This window comes from Octopus sinensis, linkage group LG5, assembly GCF_006345805.1.
Source record: "Octopus sinensis linkage group LG5, ASM634580v1, whole genome shotgun sequence".
Classification (NCBI taxonomy): Eukaryota; Metazoa; Mollusca; class Cephalopoda; order Octopoda; family Octopodidae; genus Octopus; species Octopus sinensis.
Window position 1 is genome coordinate 117,978,494 of NC_043001.1, and position 20,105 is coordinate 117,998,598.

The window sequence follows — 20,105 nt, forward strand, 5'->3', positions numbered from 1 at the left end:
ACCTCAAATGCCTGATTTTATGGCAAGACACATTTTCCGATCGCTACAAATTCATCTTATCCCCAAAACACTTTCACATTGACCTAGTATTGAAACATCCTTTCTCTTACAAGTAATCATATTTTTGATTGGTGAAGAGAAATTTGGTGACATATTGTAAATTAATGTTCAAAATTGTGATGCACTTATTGAAATACTCTTTTTAATCATCTTTTATTGTAAGGAAAATGGTCATTACGATAGATGCCAATATGTGCCTTATGCATACATTTGGGCAGCGTACAGGCCAGGCCAAAGGCTGGGCTGCACACTAATAAGACATAAAAGAAAAACAAGGCAAAATGAATTTATGTATTTTATTGATGATGATGATGATTGTGATATGATGAGTGACAATATTTAGGCGAATACCCTAGCAGAGGCTTGGTTTGTTGAGTCCAACACAGAAGACAAAAATAAAGGATATGGATGGAGAGAAAATGAACCAGTGACGAATTAAATTGAGTTGGTTGTTTCTTTTTCAGTTGTAGATAAAGTTGAACCTGGAAATATGAAAGAAAGGAAAAAATGAGATGTTATATTAATACCAAGCGGGCAAACCAAAGAGAGAATATCAACATACAATAAAATAGCAAGAAAATCTTCAAATAACTATTGTCTCAGAAGGGCACATAAGACAGTTTGTGATAAACAATGACTGAAAATAGACTGTACGGTCACAGCTGAAATGCCTTTGATCCATCAGGGATGAACTGTGGTTAAACAAGGTCACAGCTGAAATGCCTTTGATCCATCAGGACTGAACTGTGGTTAAACAAGGTCACAGCTGAAATGCCTTTGATCCATCAGGACTGAACTGTGGTTAAACAAAGTCACAGCTGAAATGCCTTTGATCCATCAGGACTGAACTGTGGTTAAACAAGGTCACAGCTGAAATGCCTTTGATCCATCAGGACTGAACTGTGGTTAAACAAGGTCACAGCTGAAATGCCTTTGATCCATCAGGACTGAACTGTGGTTAAACAAGGTCACAGCTGAAATGCCTTTGATCCATCAGGGCTGAACTGTGGTTAAACAAGGTCACAGCTGAAATGCCTTTGATCCATCAGGACTGAACTGTGGTTAAACAAGGTCACAGCTGAAATGCCTTTGATCCATCAGGGCTGAACTGTGGTTAAACAAAGTCACAGCTGAAATGCCTTTGATCCATCAGGGCTGAACTGTGGTTAAACAAAGTCACAGCTGAAATGCCTTTGATCCATCAGGGCTGAACTGTGGTTAAACAAGGTCACAGCTGAAATGCCTTTGATCCATCAGGACTGAACTGTGGTTAAACAAGGTCACAGCTGAAATGCCTTTGATCCATCAGGGCTGAACTGTGGTTAAACAAGGTCACAGCTGAAATGCCTTTGATCCATCAGGGCTGAACTGTGGTTAAACAACAACAAAAATGAAAAACTAGTGCAGTAAAAACTAACAAACACACACTAAAATTTACATTTATATGTCTTAAAGCAAACATAATCATTTCTAACAGGCACACAACCACCATAATAACTTTCTTCCATAGGCACAAGGCTTATATATTTGAGAGGATGAAAGGCAAAGTTGACCTCAGCAGGATTTGAAACACAAAAGTAAAAAACTGGAGCAAATGCTACAAAGTCCAATGCCATAACAATTCTATTAATCTAATGTTCTGTTAATAATTGCTTTTAATACAGGTACAAGGCCTGGAATTTAAAGCCAACCCAGTATTAGGCTGGTACTTTATTTTATTGAGTGCAAAAGATGACCTCTGTAGAATTTGCACTCAGGATACAAAGAGCCCTAACCAAATACCACAAAGAATCTGGCTTAATATTCATATAATTTTGCCAATCTATCCTATGATATTAGATACATTAGTGCATTCATATAAAAGTGAAGATAGGACATAAACAAAGAAAGTAACTTCCTGGTTTCTTGTAAGTAAATGGCAATGTGCTGGACAAGTCCAGTTATAATCAAATTGGAATGAGTACAAATACATAAAGCTGCATGTGCACACACACACACACACACACACATATGTACACCCATTATCTTTCATATACATATATATACATTCAATGTGCAAGTGTGTGTGAGAGTGAATATAAATGCATAGAGCTGAACACGCTCGCACGCACATACATAACGTGCGTGCGCGCACATCTTTCGCTTTCCACCGTCTTCAATGTCCTGAAACCGAAAGTAAATAAAGAAAAAAAATTTCACGGAAACTAACGAACAAACAGCTGTAAACATTGACAGGTCTGGGACCAATAACAAATGATTGCCGACATTTGTATAGGTGTGTGTTTATGTCCCCTTAGCGGTTCAGCAGAACAGAAAGATAGAATGGTTAATGTTTACAAAAAAATGTGTATTAATGGAATATGAAAATAAAAATTTGAGCTAACAAATCAGGGGATGGAGTGAGGACTTTCGGAAAATTCACAAAATCCAATTTTTGCCCTCATAACTTTTAGGAAAATGGATATCTCTTAATGAAATTTTATATAAATACCTTTCAAACAGCATAGATTAGGATTATAAAGAAATTTGTAAGGAAAATTTTTCTGGAGATGGGGGAGAAGACCTTCGTAGTGAAAGAAATTCATAAATTATTTTTTTACTTGAGTGTAATGGAAATAAGTTTCAAAAAAATCTTTTAGATTCATCTATTTTTCGTTTGAGTAAATAGAAAAAGGGGATCTAGCCTTTCTTGTTCGCAAAATTAACCCCCACCTTAATTTTGCCCAGATTGCTTTCAATTTTGGTGTATCGATGCAACTCTGAACTTTGAATACGATCAATCAATCACTTTATCTCATAAATTACAGAATCTGATGTTGTTTAGCATTAAAGTAGGGACATTTAGGTAATTTTAGCCAATCAACAGACAGCATGGCAATAGCAGCTTGTTGCCATGACAACCTCACAGTGTGTTGTGGTTCACTGTTGTTTATGCTGCAGTTGATTTTTCACGATTAATTCTTCACACCATTTTACATATTTTTTTTTTGTGTTAGTATTTTTACATATTTTTTTATTTTATATACTTTTGGGACTCATCGACTCAGATAGTTGGATTTATGATTTCACTAGGCTAATTCTGTTCATAAAAATTTGAATTGGGAATATTTCTTAAATCGTTAGCTTCACATTTCCAACAACTGAAATTTAGCCCACATAACAGGAACTTAAAGGGATATCATGGAACAGAGAAACTGGGTGATACAGATAATTTGGGCGAAGGTAAAGACCCCCCACCCTTTTGGGATTTCTTTTTTTTTTTTACAAGAATCTACAACATCGAGTGCGGAGATTCCGAGTCTGCAAAACCATCTGCTTTTCAAAATTTTAATTTTCCCAGCCCGCCTTAATTTCTTTAAATTTTCACTTTTTTAAAAAGTATTTTTTGGCGAAATACGTAGAAAAAATAAGATTATGATTCTGAAGAAAAATTCTCTAAAATTTCAATTTTTCAAAAATACACCCACCTCCTAAAGGGGTCTATTGTCTTTACCTCCGCCGATAATTTGGCATTTTTAAATTCTGCATGCAAAAACATGAAATTCTTTTCCTTGGGACAAATTCTTTTTTGACTAGTGTTATTCTTATCGTAGTTTACAAATGCAAGCTTAAAAACGTGGAGCTCCTTTAGAAACGCACCTAAGAAAATGAAATACAATGGAAAATATATACAAAATAACTGATGTATGCAAAAAATTAAAAAGATTCGTCCATTTTTAAATATTTTATGCTAAAAAAAAATAAAAGGGAAACTCTCGAATCTAAACGTACCTGTCGGACGATATTAGGGGAGGTAATTTACTTTTACCAGTCGGGTATTATTAATGATACAAGGAGCCCGACAATATCGTTAGCAAATTCTTGATTATTTTTAATCAGAGTTTCTTTTACCTTCGCCCATTTTATGATGTTGTGATTATACGACAGAAATAATTATAAAACCATAGAGAAAATATATTTAAGACGCATTCAAGTTTTGTTATTTTCATTTTTGTTTTCAGTTTACAGAGAAAATAAATTATAGAACACATAACACAGCAAAACTTTCCAAATAATCCATGGAGCTGTTATAATAGATAGAAGTATTTCACAGGAGATAAATCATTAACTGCCTGATGCGCAATGAACTCAATTACACTGACTTATTCCCCTTGTTCACAAGAATTTTTACTTTCATTTTGATTTCCGAGAAATAGTATCTCTCTCTATATAAACGGCAGTTTGTCTGTCTGTGTGTCTGTCAGGTTGTACCCTCACCCTGACCACGGCTTTCAACCAATTCTGATTAAACTTGGCACACACATAGCCCAATGTCATAATTCAAAACTAACGCAGCGAAACTTTTGAAAAGTTCACCCAGTTCTGAAAAAATCGATAAATTCAACATGGGGTCGAGAATCTAAGCTTTTTATATGCAACACATTTTCTGGGCTGTACGTGGGCTGTTCACGCGTTGGGAGGCGCAATGATGTTTTCATGATTTTGCCCAAAGGGACAGCTAGGAACATCGTATACACAGAAGTATTCGAGTGAAGAGAAGACATTGCAACCTACATATGCGCCTTCGTTCCCTAGAGGGAAAGGACTAGATTGGGATTAGTCGTTGCCTACTAGGGGCTCTTACATACCCGGGCAACGCCGGGCTATGCTGCTAGTCATTAATAATACCTGGTTGGCAAAAGCAACTTATCTCCCTATCTATCGTCGCCAGTGCCCGTTTTCAGTTTCTTTTTATTTTTGAGTATAAAATATTTTTAATGAATGAATCTTTCTAATTTTTTGCATATATCATTTATTTGGAGCAAAGGATCTTTTCGGTTTGAACGGCAGTTTTTAACATAATTTCTAGGTAACTAAAAAAATTTAAACTTCGTATACTGGTAGAATGTGTTTATTAAACATCTTCTTCTCGGATCTTTTCGGTTTGAACGGCAGCTTTTTTCTAGCGGTGTCACATGAAATTGTCACCCGTAATTATGACCCTGGTATCGATCTATTGCATTTCAATCTGTTTTAGGGTTAGGGATTGGGGGAAGGGTATCTTTTTTTTCTTAACAAATGTAAATAAACCCAATCTGTTTCTTAAACGAGGGACATATTCATACGGCACGGAATGATTTTTACCTCGATGGACGTCATTGATTGGTTGAAATTGAAGAAAAAAAATATCTTACAAACTATAGGTTTTTTTCAATGAAATTTAAACGGCATACATTACAATTATAAAGAAATTTGTGGGGAATATCATTTCCAAGGGGGTGGGGAGAGAACTTCGGAAAATTCACAAAATCCGAGTTTTTCCTTCATAACTTTCAGGAAAACGGGGTTTTTACGATGGAATTTTATAGAAATACTATTGAAACGGCATACATTACGATTGTAAGGTAATTTGTGGGAGAGGACTTTGGAAAATTCACAACATGCAACTTTATCCCTCATAATTGAATATATATATATATGTATGTGTATATATATGTGTGTGTGTATATATATATATATATATATATATATATATATATATATAGAGAGAGAGAGAGAGAGAGAGAGAAAGTAATAAAGAGTGAATGAGAATAATTGAAAATAAAACAAAATTGAAGCCAAAACACTAAAAATTATAGAAAGTGGGTAGAAATAAACACTACGTAGTGTAGTAGTACTACGCTAGGGTACGCTAGGGTATTTGTAGAAAGTTGAATGTGGTTTCGGAATATAATGAGGAAAAATTCGGATCTTGGGGACTTTCCGAAAGTCCTCTACCCACATCAAGGTTTACCCCACAAATTACTTTATAGTCGTAATGAATGCCGTTTCAATAGTATTTCTATTAAATTTCATTAAAAAAAAACCATTTTCCTGAAAGTTACGAGGGAAAAGCTCGGATTTTGTGAATTTTCCCAAGTCCTTTCCCCATCCCCTTGGAAAAGATTTTCCTCACAAATTTCTTTCTAATCCGAAAGTATGCCGCTTGAAAGATATTTCTATAAAATTTCATTCAAAAAACCCCATTTTCCTAAAACTTGTGAGGGAAAAACTCGGATTTTGTGAATTTTCCGAAGTCCTCTCCCCACCGAGTTGGATGAGATTTTCCTCAAATTTTTCTTTATAATCCGAAAGCATGCCCTTTGAAAGGTATTTCTATAAAATTTCATTGAAAAAAAACCATTTTCCTAAAAGTTATGTGGGAAAAACTCGGATTTTGTGAATTTTCCGAAGTCCTTTCCCCATCCCCGTTGGAAAAGATTTTCCACACAAATTTCTTTATAATCGTAATCTATGCCGTTTGAAAGGTATTTCTATAAAATTTCATTGAAGAAACCCCATTTTCCTAAAAGTTACGAGGGAAAAACTCGGATCTTATAAATTTTCCAAAGTCCTCTCCCCACCCTCCCGTTTCTTTGCTGCTTGCGATAGTAGTCGAGGAGGAACAACTTCCGGGTCATCTCTACTAAATGCCACCACTCTGTTCTATGTCCAGCAGCCACCTTTATCCTTTCTAGTCAGCACCGTGCATTCCTTACTCTTTCCCTCCCTACTACACTATCAACTAGCAACCAGCCAGCGAACTTGTTACTGCACTGCAGTTACCGTATTTTCAGGTGTATAAGCCGCTATTTTTCTTTTACCGTCAGGTTTTAATAATGCTATTTTTCATCTAATAAAGACTTTTATATTGACGAAATATGTTTGTTGTTGATTATAGTAAGATAAAATCGTGACAATGACAATACATCTCATAGTTAGAAAATAAGGCATTTTGAAACTACATACACGTCAAGGATCTGTTCAGTTTGGCTCAAACACTGAAGAGATCCAATTTCATTGCAAGATATCCATTTTCCTAAAGGTTATGAGGGGGAAAATTCGGATCGTGTGAATTTTCCGAAAGTCCTATTCTCGCCCCCGATTCGTTACTGCAAATTTTTATTTTCATATTTCATTATTGCACATTTTTTTTTACACCTGTTACACTCGTTTTGATTTCTGTTTTGGTAACCAGTAGTAAAAGTAACATTAACCGATAGAATACCAGGTTTCAAAAAATGAGCCCTGGGATCGATTCATTCGACTAAAAATTCTCCAAGGCGGTACCCCAGCATAGCCACAGGCTAATGACTCAAACAAGATACAAGCAAAATATACTGAAATGATCTTAACGAAAGAAGGTGCAGTTACTCGGCTGATTAAAACTAGCAGCCAAATCTTATCCTACCTTTTCACTTTAACATTTCTGAGAAAATATTACTTTCGTTTTTATTTCCAAGAAGTGCTTACTTTAGATACAATGACCAGCAAAACTTTCCAAGTACAAACAGAGATTTCGTAGAAAAGTAATCTATGGAGCTGTTATAATAAATAGCAGTATTTCACAGGAGATAAATCATTAACTGCCTGATGCGTAATGAACTCAATTACACTGACTTATTCCCCTTGTTCACAAGAATTTTTACTTTCATTTTGATTTCCGAGAAACAGAATCTTCACAAGTATTACTTTGTCATTACATACGTTCACTATGTTCATCACACTGTCTCCAAAAGAGATCCGCTACACTCAAGATTCTATTTCTTCATGTTTTCAAAATGGAAACGAAATACAAGATCTTATTTCAGACATTATCAAGGGTCAAACCACAATTAATGAAATTCGAACAATCAGAGTTTTCCTTAAAGATGAGAAACATTATAGTGTAGACAATAGGAGACTTTACGTGTTCAAAGAAGTGCAACGGTTAAAGCAGCCATATTTGAGGATAGGAGTCAAATTAATAGACGAAGCTGATTTTGACGCAGCTAAGTTCACTACAACGAGCGATGGTTTATATATAAAAGTAAGAAAGGGACCTACAAATAGAGTACCTAAACATACAACTGCGCCGACAAATATATATTCGTTTAGCGCAAGTCCCAGAAGAACTACATATGATGAAAGTCCCAGAACTGCATATGAAGCAAGTCCCAGACCTACTTATGAAGCAAGTCCCAGACCTACTTATGAAGCAAGTACCAGAACTACTTATGCAACTGGATCTAGTTTCTCCAGTAGCTATGGAACGGATAACGTTTACAGACTGGACACTCCAAGAGTTCCGAATATTATACGTAAAGAACCCACAAAGCCAACACCAGAGAAATCCGATGATTCTTGGTGTGTAATTCTTTAAACAGTCATCCTGATGCTACTGACTCAAAGGAATATCAATTTTAATTTTCTTGAATTTTGCTTGTTTTATTTGAGACGAAAATGGAACTTAAATTTAAATCTCTGATACTACGGATGTGAAGTAAGAACCTTCTAGTTTTCTTTACCTTTTTGGTAAAATTCTACCACCCCAACCCCACATTTTACAACAAAAAAAAAAGATTTAAAGTTACCGGTTTTCTTTTTACCTTTCATATTTTTACGGATAATAAAATACATGCGAAGCAAAATATTCAACAAAACACTTCACAATGTATACAAATGGTATAAATATTGAAAAAGAAAAAAGAAAATATTAGAAATATTGGGATTTTAATTAAGTTTTCTTTATATATTCAAATTAATCATTTAAACGATTTTACTGGTAAATTATGACAAACGGAATAAAATTTGAACATTATCGAAGGGAAGTCGTTCTATCCTCAGACACAGGAAAGCAACAATTGACCTTTCATTTATTCTTTTGTCAAGTTATATAAAACATTATATATATATATATATATATATATATAATGTGTGTGTGTATGTATGTATGTATAAAAGGGACCGAGGTAAAAGAATACGCACACCACCCGTTTACGAAGTAACAAGGACCCTAGCCCCTAACACTGGTTGTACGTGTCCTTTACTTTCGCCATAAAAGGTTTTTGTTTCATTTAAACAATTTTAAAACGTCTAAATTATAAGTTTATCATTTAATAAACCTCCCCACACGCGGCAAAAGAGTTTCAACCTCTCTGTTACCAACGAAAACGATAAGCTTCCTCGATATTATTATTGTGTAACCAGAAGCTTGTTACTTTTAAACGTTCTGGGGGGAAAAAAAACTTCCTTTTCTACACACCCATATTTTTCTTTTTCTTTTTGTTAATGTGTACATCTTAACCTTATGGGGTCATTCATATCGATTCATTTCAAGATGACAACGCCGTTACATAGCAATACTGATTACACCCACAAAGGAATCTAAAAAAAAAGATTTTTTGCTTCGAAGTACCCTGAACTCCCAATATGCCACAAATCTCCCTTTTTTTATTTTCAGAAACAAAATTTCTTTATAATCCGAAAGCATGCCCTTTGAAAGGTATTTCTATAAAATTTCATTGAAAAAAAACCATTTTCCTAAAAGTTATGTGGGAAAAACTCGGATTTCGTGAATTTTCCGAAGTCCTTTCCCCATCCCCGTTGGAAAAGATTTTCCTCACAAATTTCTTTATAATCGTAATCTATGCTGTTTGAAAGGTATTTCTATAAAATTTCATTGAAGAAACCCCATTTTCCTAAAAGTTACGAGGGAAAAACTCGGATCTTATAAATTTTCCAAAGTCCTCCCCCCACCCTCCCGTTTCTTTGCGCGCATTTTTTTTTTTTTTCATATTCGTTTCCTGCCCATTGCTTTACATCCATCCCAGTACTTTTTTTTTTGGTGTGTGTGTGTGGAGGGGGTGATTTTCATTTCCGGATCAAGATTAACCCGAATTTCTTTATAATCGTAATCTATGCCATTTGAAAGGGACCTATATAAAATTTCACGGATTTGTTCAGTTTGGATCACTGATTTTTTTTATTCACTTTCTTTTTCAAACTTCGTATTTTTCTCACCCAGAACACGATTTACTTTGAACATTTTTGACAAAATTTGGTATTTTAGAAGTTATTTTGTGTTAAGGTTGTATTTGGGTACTTTCAACCCATCAACGACATGTATTCAGATTAAGAAAGCTACTGCTGCTTGCGATAGTAGTCGAGGAGGAACAACTTCCGGGTCATCTCTACTAAATGTCACCACTCTGTTCTATGTCCAGCAGCCACCTTTATCCTTTCTAGTCAGCACCGTGCATTCCTTACTCTTTCCCTCCCTACTACACTATCAACTAGCAACCAGCCAGCGAACTTGTTACTGCACTGCAGTTACCGTATTTTCAGGTGTATAAGCCGCTATTTTTCTTTTACCGTCAGGTTTTAATAATGCTATTTTTCATCTAATAAAGACTTTTATATTGACGAAATATGTTTGTTGTTGATTATAGTAAGATAAAATCGTGACAATGACAATACATCTCATAGTTAGAAAATAAGGCATTTTGAAACTACATACACGTCAAGGATCTGTTCAGTTTGGCTCAAACACTGAAGAGATCCAATTTCATTGCAAGATATCCATTTTCCTAAAGGTTATGAGGGGGAAAATTCGGATCGTGTGAATTTTCCGAAAGTCCTATTCCCGCCCCCGATTCGTTACTGCAAATTTTTATTTTCATATTTCATTATTGCACATTTTTTTTTACACCTGTTACACTCGTTTTGATTTCTGTTTTGGTAACCAGTAGTAAAAGTAACATTAACCGATAGAATACCAGGTTTCAAAAAATGAGCCCTGGGATCGATTCATTCGACTAAAAATTCTCCAAGGCGGTACCCCAGCATAGCCACAGGCTAATGACTCAAACAAGATACAAGCAAAATATACTGAAATGATCTTAACGAAAGAAGGTGCAGTTACTCGGCTGATTAAAACTAGCAGCCAAATCTTATCCTACCTTTTCACTTTAACATTTCTGAGAAAATATTACTTTCGTTTTTATTCCAAGAAGTGCTTACTTTAGATACAATGACCAGCAAAACTTTCCAAGTACAAACAGAGATTTCGTAGAAAAGTAATCTATGGAGCTGTTATAATAAATAGCAGTATTTCACAGGAGATAAATCATTAACTGCCTGATGCGTAATGAACTCAATTACACTGACTTATTCCCCTTGTTCACAAGAATTTTAACTTTCATTTTGATTTCCGAGAAACAGAATCTTCACAAGTATTACTTTGTCATTACATACGTTCACTATGTTCATCACACTGTCTCCAAAAGAGATCCGCTACACTCAAGATTCTATTTCTTCATGTTTTCAAAATGGAAACGAAATACAAGATCTTATTTCAGACATTATCAAGGGTCAAACCACAATTAATGAAATTCGAACAATCAGAGTTTTCCTTAAACATGAGAAATATTATAGTGTAGACAATAGGAGACTTTACGTGTTCAAAGAAGTGCAACGGTTAAAGCAGCCAAATTTGAGGATAAGAGTCAAATTAATTCACCAAGTTGATTCTCACGTAGATAAGTTCACTACAACGACCGATGGTTTACGTATAAAAGTAAGAAAGGGACTTGCAAATAGAGTACCTAAACATACAACTGCGCCGACAAATATATATTCGTTTAGCGCAAGTCCCAGAAGAACTACATATGAAGAAAGTCCCAGAACTACATACGAAGAAAGTCCCAGAACTGCATATGAAGAAAGTCCCAGAACTACATATGAAGAAAGTCCCAGAACTGCATATGAAGAAAGTCCCAGAACTGCATATGAAGAAAGTCCCAGAACTACATATGAAGAAAGTCCCAGACCTACTTATGAGGCAAGTACCAGAACTACTGATGCAACTGGATCTAGTTTCTCCAGTAGATATGGAACGGATAACGTTTACAGACTGGAGACTCCAATAGTTCCGAATATTATACTTGAAGAACCCACAAAGCCAACACCAGAGAAATCCGATGATCGTTGTTGTGTAATTCTTTAAACAGTCATCCTGATGCTACTGACTCAAAGGAATATCAATTTTAATTTTCTTGAATTTTGCTTGTTTTATTTGAGACGAAAATGGAACTTAAATTTAAATCTCTGATACTACGGATGTGAAGTAAGAACCTTCTAGTTTTCTTTACCTTTTTGGCAAAATTCTACCACCTCAACCCCACATTTTACAACAAAAAAAAAAAGATTTAAAGTTACCGGTTTTCTTTTTACCTTTCATATTTTTACGGATAATAAAATACATGCGAAGCAAAATATTCAACAAAACACTTCACAATGTATACAAATGGTATAAATAATGAAAAAGAACAAAAAATATATTAGAAATATTGGGATTTTAATTAAGTTTTCTTTATATATTCAAATTAATTACATACACACACAAATTATATATATATAATGTTTTATATAACTTGAGAAAAGAATAAATGAAAGGTGATATACCAATTGTTGCTTTCCTGTGTCTGAGGATAGAACGATTTCCCTTCGATAATGTTCAAATTTAATTCCGTTTGTCATAATTTACCAGTAAAATCGTTTAAATGATTAATCTCTTATTATAAAAGGCAGATTTTATCTGCCTCCCTTTGTATCTTATAGAAATCTACAATATAGGATTTCTTCAATTACAATTTACCTAGCATTTTTAAGAGTAGAATGCATCGGGTCGTGCCAGGTCCGCTTTTTAAAATGTCAACCCCAATTAAGCAAAATTTACAGAAAACTCACATTGTGGTGTATGAGTCAAATGCTTCTCTTAGTGTGGGATACAGCACACACAAACGCACACACACAGTGTGCAACGAATAAAGTGAAAGTAATTCACTTTCTGTAGTGAGTGACTCTTTCATTCTGCCTCCCACTTCCTCTTTACACACATAGACACGCAAATATATAAATAAAATTGTAACCTAACGTGCGTGTGTGTGAGTGTGTGTGTGGTGTGTGTGAGGGTGTGTGTGCGTGAGTGTGTGACAGGAAAGTTTTTTAGGACGAATATAAGACCTATATCCAAGTAGCAGAAAGATCGCCCAAAAGTGTATATAGATATTTAAATGTATTTATATATTCATCTATACACAGATGTTTGTATAATGTGTGTGTATATATTTCCACAGAGGTAACCTTTCACTCCATACAAAGTTTTTTAGGACGAATATAAGATCTAAAGTATATACAAGTAGCAGAAAGATCGCCCAAAAGTGTATGTAGATATTTAAATGTATTTATATATTCATCTATACACAGATGTATGTATAATGTGTGTGTATATATTTCTATAGACGTAACCATTCACTCCGCACAAAGTTTTTTAGAACGAAAATAAGATCTAAAGTTATCTCTAAGTAGCACAAAGATCGCCCAAAAGTGTATATAGATATATAAATGTATTTATATATTTATCTATGCACACATGTATGTATAACGTGTGTGTATATATTTCCATAGAGGTAACCATTCACTCCATACAAAGTTTTTTAGGACGAAAATAAGATCTAAAGTTATCTCTAAGAAACAGAAAGATCGCCCAAAAGTGTATATAGATATTTAAATGTATTTATATATTCATCTATACACACATGTATGTATAATGTGCGTGTATATATTTCCATAGAGGTAACCATTCAATCCATACAAAGTTTTTTAGGACGAAAATATTTATATATAAAAGAAAGGTTGTGTGTCTGTCTACTCCGATTTAGATTCCTAACTACTCCCACATTTTGCGATGCAGTTTAACCAAAACCGGGTATCTTATAGTCGTGATTCAAATCGAGCCCTTCTGGGTATTAGCGCGCGTCTACGATGAGTCTATGATTTTACAAATAATTTACCATCATTTTTTTCCATTTTAATGCATATTTTTTTAATAAAGGGAAGTAACTCTCAAACTTCACACCAATATGCGTGCTCATATGCGACGTAATATCACATCAGCAGCATTTCCTCACACCCTCCTTGCACTTGGCGAAGGCAAAATACCAGGGGATGAAAATGGTAATATTGCCATCGATTCCATTTGTACCATTGTTAAGACGCCTTCTGATCTCAGAGATGCAGTGTTCCCAGATCTACAAGCTAATTATCAGAATATGGATTGGATTGGCAAAAAGGCTATACTGGCCCCGAGGAATAAAACTGTTCACCATATTAATGATGAAATGCTAAAACTCATTCCTGGGGAAGTCTATGTATATCAGTCTATCGATACAACTCCTGACCCAGAGGACGTCACATCAACTATCCAATAGAGGTACTCAATTCCTTTGAGCACCCCGGACTACCACCACACTTTCTCAAACTTAAAGTTGGTGCCCCTATAATGCTCATCAGAAATTTGGTTCCCCCAAAACAATGCAATGGCACACATTTGATCGTTAAGTCCTTATCTCCCACCGTAAACTTATATCAATATTTGCCTGAATAATCATCATAATTCAGTGCAATCATTAACAGTACTTTCAAGCAATTCAGCCCCGAGCAACGCCGGGCAATTCTGCTAGTGTATGTATAAAAGGGACCGAGGTAAAAGAATACGCTCACCACCCGTTTTCGGCGTAACAAGGACCCTAGCCCCTAACACTGGTTGTACGTGTCCTTTACTTTCGCCATAAAAGGTTTTTGTTTCATTTAAACAATTTTAAAACGTCTAAATTATAAGTTTATCATTTAATAAACCTCCCCACACGCGGCAAAATGTTTCAATCTCTCTGTTACCAACGAAAACGATAAGCTTCCTCGATATTATTATTGTGTAACCAGAAGCTTGTTACTTTTAAACGTTCAGGGGGAAAAAAAACTTCCTTTTCTACACACCCATATTTTTCTTTTTCTTTTTGTTAATGTGTACATCTTAACCTTATGGGGTCATTCATATCGATTCATTTCAAGATGACAACGCCGTTACATAGCAATACTGATTACACCCACAAAGGAATCTAAAAAAAAAGATTTTTTGCTTCGAAGTACCCTGAACTCCCAATATGCCACAAATCTCCCTTTTTTTATTTTCAGAAACAAAGGGAGGGTAGTGCTGGGGGAGCTTGGAATTACTCCCGAAAGTCCCAGGTCCACCACCACATAAACGGCTCCTTTCTACTGAAAATGGAAGATTTGGCTGCTATTTCTAGCACGCGCTGCTACCACGTAACAGCTATTTGCGATAGCAGCATGTCCTTTATCGCAAATACCTGTTCAGTGGTAGCAGGACGTGCTAGAAATACCAGCCTAATCGGTTCATAACAACGTTTCACATTGTTTCGCTTTAATTACAACTAGGGAGGGGGAGGGGGGTGATCTGCTGTTCCTGTCATTATTAAAGTGTTGCCTAAAAATGCACCTGGTTTTTACCCCTTGATTTGCCTTTTCCCACTGGTCAACGGTTTCTGTAGATTGTATTTGTATAATGTCACTTCCTGCTTTTTCTTAAAATACTGCGAAATGTGCTCCACATACAAAGAAGTTACATTTTAATTCAAACGAATTAACCAGTTCTTGAATCTTTCAGAAAATTAATAAAAGAAAAGTGGTGCGCTTTCGTATGTGAAAATAATCTTTTGTCACTAAACACTTTCAAACTTCGGACACGGGTGGAAAGGCGTGATTCAACTGAATAAAATGACTGCCGTCGTTTGTCAACAAGAACTTCCGGCGGTGTATATTTCGTCTGTCACTGTTAATGACAACCCTTAACCACCCTTTCCTTACTGTATTTCTGTTGAGATGCTCTCTGTTTCTTTCAATTACTTTAAAAAAACAAAGAATTTAGTAAAGTAACTTAGTTATCATTCAGCTGGTTTTAGGAATATAGATTGTGACTAAGGATTGGTGGAAGATTTTAATTCAAAACTTATGAAAACAAGACATTTGTACTCAGAGCCACAGCCGGTTTCAGCCGGGTTGGTCACGAAAGGGTTAAAACTAGTACAAACGCACGATATGTCATAAATAGCAATTACAAACGAAAAACCCACCGCCAATAGTTTTTGTTGACAAACAACAGCAGTAATTTTATTCAGCTGAATACACGTCATTGATTGGTTGAAATTACCGAAATACGAAAACTTTGAGACGTGAAATAACTTCGTAAATAGGTTTTTCACAAAAATGCTAAGAGTAAAAGATATTTCATATGACACATTCTACCAGTGTCCGAAGTTTGAAACTGTTTAGTTACAAAAGATTATTTTTTAAATCTGTCGGTCAAAAGGTAAAGATCCGCAACCAGTTGCTCAGACAGCCGGCACATACCTATTTCTTTACTACCCACAAGGGGCTAAACACAGAGGGGACAAACAAGGACAGACGTAGGTATTAAGTCGATTACATCGACCCCAGTGCGTAACTGGTACATAATATATCGACCCCGAAAGGATGAAAGGTAAAGTCGACATGGGCGGAATTTGAACTCACAACGTAACGGCAGACGAAATACCGCTAAGCATTTCGCCCGGCGTGCTAACGGTTCTGCCAGCTCGCCGCCAGACAGCCGGCACATACCATTTCGCTAGCCACAAAGGGAGCACAGGATGACAGTCAGCCCAAACCGTCGCTATGCTGTATCTCTTCTTTCCTCTGTCTGTCTCTCTTATTAAGAAGATGTATGTATATTGTGCTAAGATTCGTTATCAAAAGTTATCCTTACTGAGAAGAAGCAGTCAAAAGCAACCACCACATACAATCACCAAACATCTCCACTACTTAACACCGTCCAAGTTAACCTGCTTCACCTTTTCAACTGACATGAAACACTACGAGGAAAAGCAACCATTTTAATTTAGCCAAAAAAGAGAAAAAATCGATTGCTATGAAAACGCGTAAAATTTGAGGGTTAATAATCTTAAATCTTTAGTTACAGTTTCTCATTCAAACTACATAATAAGCAGAATTGTCAGATTAAGACAGTGGGGTGTTTTGAGGGAGATTTGGCTGCTGTTTCTACTAGGTCTAGCTACCATGTAGAAGTCTCCCTTATTGGCTCATACATACATATATGCATAAACTCGAAATAAAATACATAAAGCAACAGGCGTCAAATACAAATGCCGAGGTTCATGCAGTGTCATGAGCCCAAATATTTCCAACTTCTAGTCTAATGCGAGCCCAGAGCAATCTCTTATCTCTTACACTATTTCAGTATTATGTCTGTATTGTAATGCGAGATAATACTTTCAGTTTGAAAGAAGTCTGTCCTCTCTCTCTCTCTCTCTATATATATATATATATATATATCTTATATAAAATCCGTTCTGTCTGCTTGTGTGTGTGTGTCTTCTCTGATCTCGGGCATCCTCCATCCGATTGCGCTCAAATTTGATATGTAGATACCGACGGTATCAGGGCATGTATAAGTCTTGAAACAACTACAAAAATCGATTCCAGGTGAGAATGCGATCAATAAAGCCGTTATTTCCGTCAACCTGTACATAACTGCACCTTCCATTTTTTTGTTGGTTTTGTACTGCTTAAAGACACGTTTCGTTCCTGCCAAGTTTACTGTTTAAACCGTGTCTGTGTTCTCCCAGTTAAAAGCCTATTCATTACTGGTACTTTAAAATCTTTGGTTGCATATTTGTGTGAATAAAATCGTTTTTCTTTGGAATAGAAAAAAGTTTATCGTTATTTCTTCTTTTGCTGGTGTCTCAAATTTAGATTAAATCAGTGTTTCCCAAATGTGAGGCCTATGGGACGGACGGACAAGTTTTGAGAATATTTGGTGTCAATGTTTGACAACTCAGCACCGTCCATTGGACAGGGGGCGTTTTGCTCGTGTGTGTATGTATATATATATATATATATAATATATATATATATATATATATATTCCTTATGCATTCTAAAACCGAGTTATAGATTTTCACGAATGGGGTATCAAAAGATTCAGTACTATTTCGGTAACAAATTAAGCAGGTATGTTCCATACCATTCTTATAAAAATGATAACTCTGTCCAAATTGGTGTGCTAAACACAAATTGGTGTTTCTGTAGAGCTTTAAAATTTTCAAGTGAAACAAATGGTATGTGCTGCTCAGGTGGTCAGGTAACATTGCCAGCACTACCAGCTCCTTCTCAACCACTTATGGATCTTCTAGAAGGCACTTCCATCCAGTCAAAGGATTTTCTGAACAATATCAGGTAATACAACTCTGCATTTCAAATGACATCGTTTGGTGCATCTAAGAAGATAAACACGAGTTTACGCTGACGTCAAAGTTCAAGGGCAAGTCCATCACCTTATTGGTTCCCTGTGGCCCAGAAATGAACAACCACAGATCCTCCAAATTTACTTTATGAGTGATGTAGGACAACAAACCCGAAGGAGGTATTAAATTTTCCGATGATGGGTCGTGTTAGACACAGCGTTGACTGCTGCAAAAGAGAGTATATCCACTGACAGCTTTTCTGTGCGTTCAAAACTCACATGACCCCCATCCCAAATTTTCCATGAAGGGTTAGGGCCTGAAATACTCCAAACGGATGCATAGCATGTTGCTTTGTCGAATTAGCGCAGCATTTACTCCACAAATGTTTTGTTGTCAATGCTTCACTTTCCCATATCACCTCTTTCAACATAATCTGTAATATGTTACATACAAACTATGCCATTTTAATCCCGAGCAACGCCGGGTGCCTCTGCTAGTAAACTCATATAAGCACATATATCCACATGCATTTATATATTAACGATGTACGCAAATACACGACAGGTAAACATAATACTGAAGTACGCATGAAGTAAACACATAAAGATAAATATAACAAACAACGCAGAGACAAAGCATCTTTACCTTTTGACCGACAGATTAAAAAATATTTTTTTGTAACTAAACACTTTCAAACTTCGGACACAGGTAGAATGTGTCATATAAAATATCTTTTACTCTTAGCATTTTTGGGAAAAACTTACATTTACGAAATTATTTCACGTTAAAGTAGTCCTATTTCGGTAATTTCAACCAATCAATGACGTGTATTCAGCTGAATAAAATTACTGCCATTGTTTGTCAACAAAAACTATCGGCGGTGGGTTTTTCCTTTGTCACTGTTATTTGTGACATCGTTCGTGCGTTTGTACTGGTTTTAACTTGAGGGTTTTAAGGTTAGGATTTTAGGGTTGTCATAAATAACAGTGACAAACGAAATATACACCGCCGGAAGTTCTTGTTGACAAACAACAGCAGTAATTTTATTCAGCTGAATACACGTCATCGATTGGTTGAAATTACCGAAATAGAACAACTTTAACGTGAAATAACTTCGTAAATATAAGTTTTTCTCAAAAATACTAAGAGTAAAAGACGTTTTATAAGACACATTCTACCAGTATTCGAAGTTTGAAAGTGTTTGGTTAAAAAAAAATATTTTTCAAATCTGAGACAAAAGAAACAGTAAGATGATACATGTTGATTTTATTAGGTATTTCCATTTATTTAGAAACCTACAATGAACAGGTCAGACGCTAAACTCTAAATTCCACAGGGTACAACCTTAAAGTTAACATCGCTCCGCTGAATTATAGCCGATTTTCAGATTTTTTACTGTGTTTTAAAAAATGCTTACTTTACGAATGAAAAAAACTAGATCCGAAAAAGGTTTTTAACAAGATCCGATGTATCATGGTGAGAGAAACAAATTCATAAATAAGGTGTTGAATATAGTTTCACTGTGGGAAAAATGTTAAGGTCAATTTAGCTGTTGCTTTTAGCGCATCACTACAATTGGGATCTTTAAAAAAACTCATACCTTTTAGGAGAATGGGTTTTTTTTTCAATGAAATTTTATAGAAATACCTTTCATACGGCATACATTACGATTATAAAGAAATTTCTGGGGAAAATCTTTTCCAAGGAGGTGGGGAGAGAACATCGGAAAATTTACAAAATCCGAGTTTTTTCTCATAACTTTCAGGAAAATGGGTCTTTTTTTTTTTTTCAATGAAATTTTATAGAAATATCTCTGCAACGGCATACATTACGATTATAAAGTAATTTGTGGGGAAAATCTTTTCCGAAGGGTGGGGAGAGGACTTTGGAAAATTCACAAGATGCAAGTCATTCCCTCATAATTGTATATATATATATATATATATGGGATACCTCGAGAAAATACTATACCGGATGACACTCGAGAAATATGGAAACACCTTCGCCACCTATATCCATAACAACTGGAAAAGATACCTCGATGACTGTTTCATCATCTGGGACAAAGGCATAGAGAAACTTGAGGAATTTAAAATTCTATTA

At 35.5% G+C, this 20,105-nt stretch overlaps 2 protein-coding genes across 3 annotated transcripts in view; one reads left to right on the plus strand and one right to left on the minus strand.

The window, feature by feature from the left end:
* Positions 1-342: 342 nt before the first annotated feature.
* The window catches only part of LOC115211822 (cleavage and polyadenylation specificity factor subunit 5), a 116,820-nt gene continuing 97,057 nt past the window's right edge, over positions 343-20,105 (minus strand). For both annotated transcript variants that reach the window (XM_029780530.2, XM_029780529.2), the window contains one exon: positions 343-542. In XM_029780530.2, the coding sequence (XP_029636390.1) occupies positions 521-542 (22 nt within the window). In that variant the 3' untranslated portion in view covers positions 343-520. The remainder of the gene's footprint in view (positions 543-20,105) is intronic.
* LOC115211823 lies at positions 7,002-12,231 on the plus strand. The gene is made up of 2 exons (XM_036503017.1): positions 7,002-7,973; positions 11,553-12,231. Exons 1-2 carry the CDS (start codon positions 7,574-7,576, stop codon positions 11,843-11,845), a joined length of 693 nt encoding a protein of 230 aa, XP_036358910.1. The 5' UTR covers positions 7,002-7,573; the 3' UTR covers positions 11,846-12,231.

What these genes read in the sequence shown, in the direction of transcription:
- LOC115211823 (XM_036503017.1), top strand. Translation starts at nt 7,574, where the DNA reads ATGTTCATCACACTGTCTCCAAAAGAGATCCGCTACACTCAAGATTCT. An exon ending in TAGCGCAAGTCCCAGAAGAA is followed by an intron (nt 7,974 to 11,552) that starts CTACATATGATG and finishes GTCCCAGAACTG; the next exon opens with CATATGAAGAAAGTCCCAGA.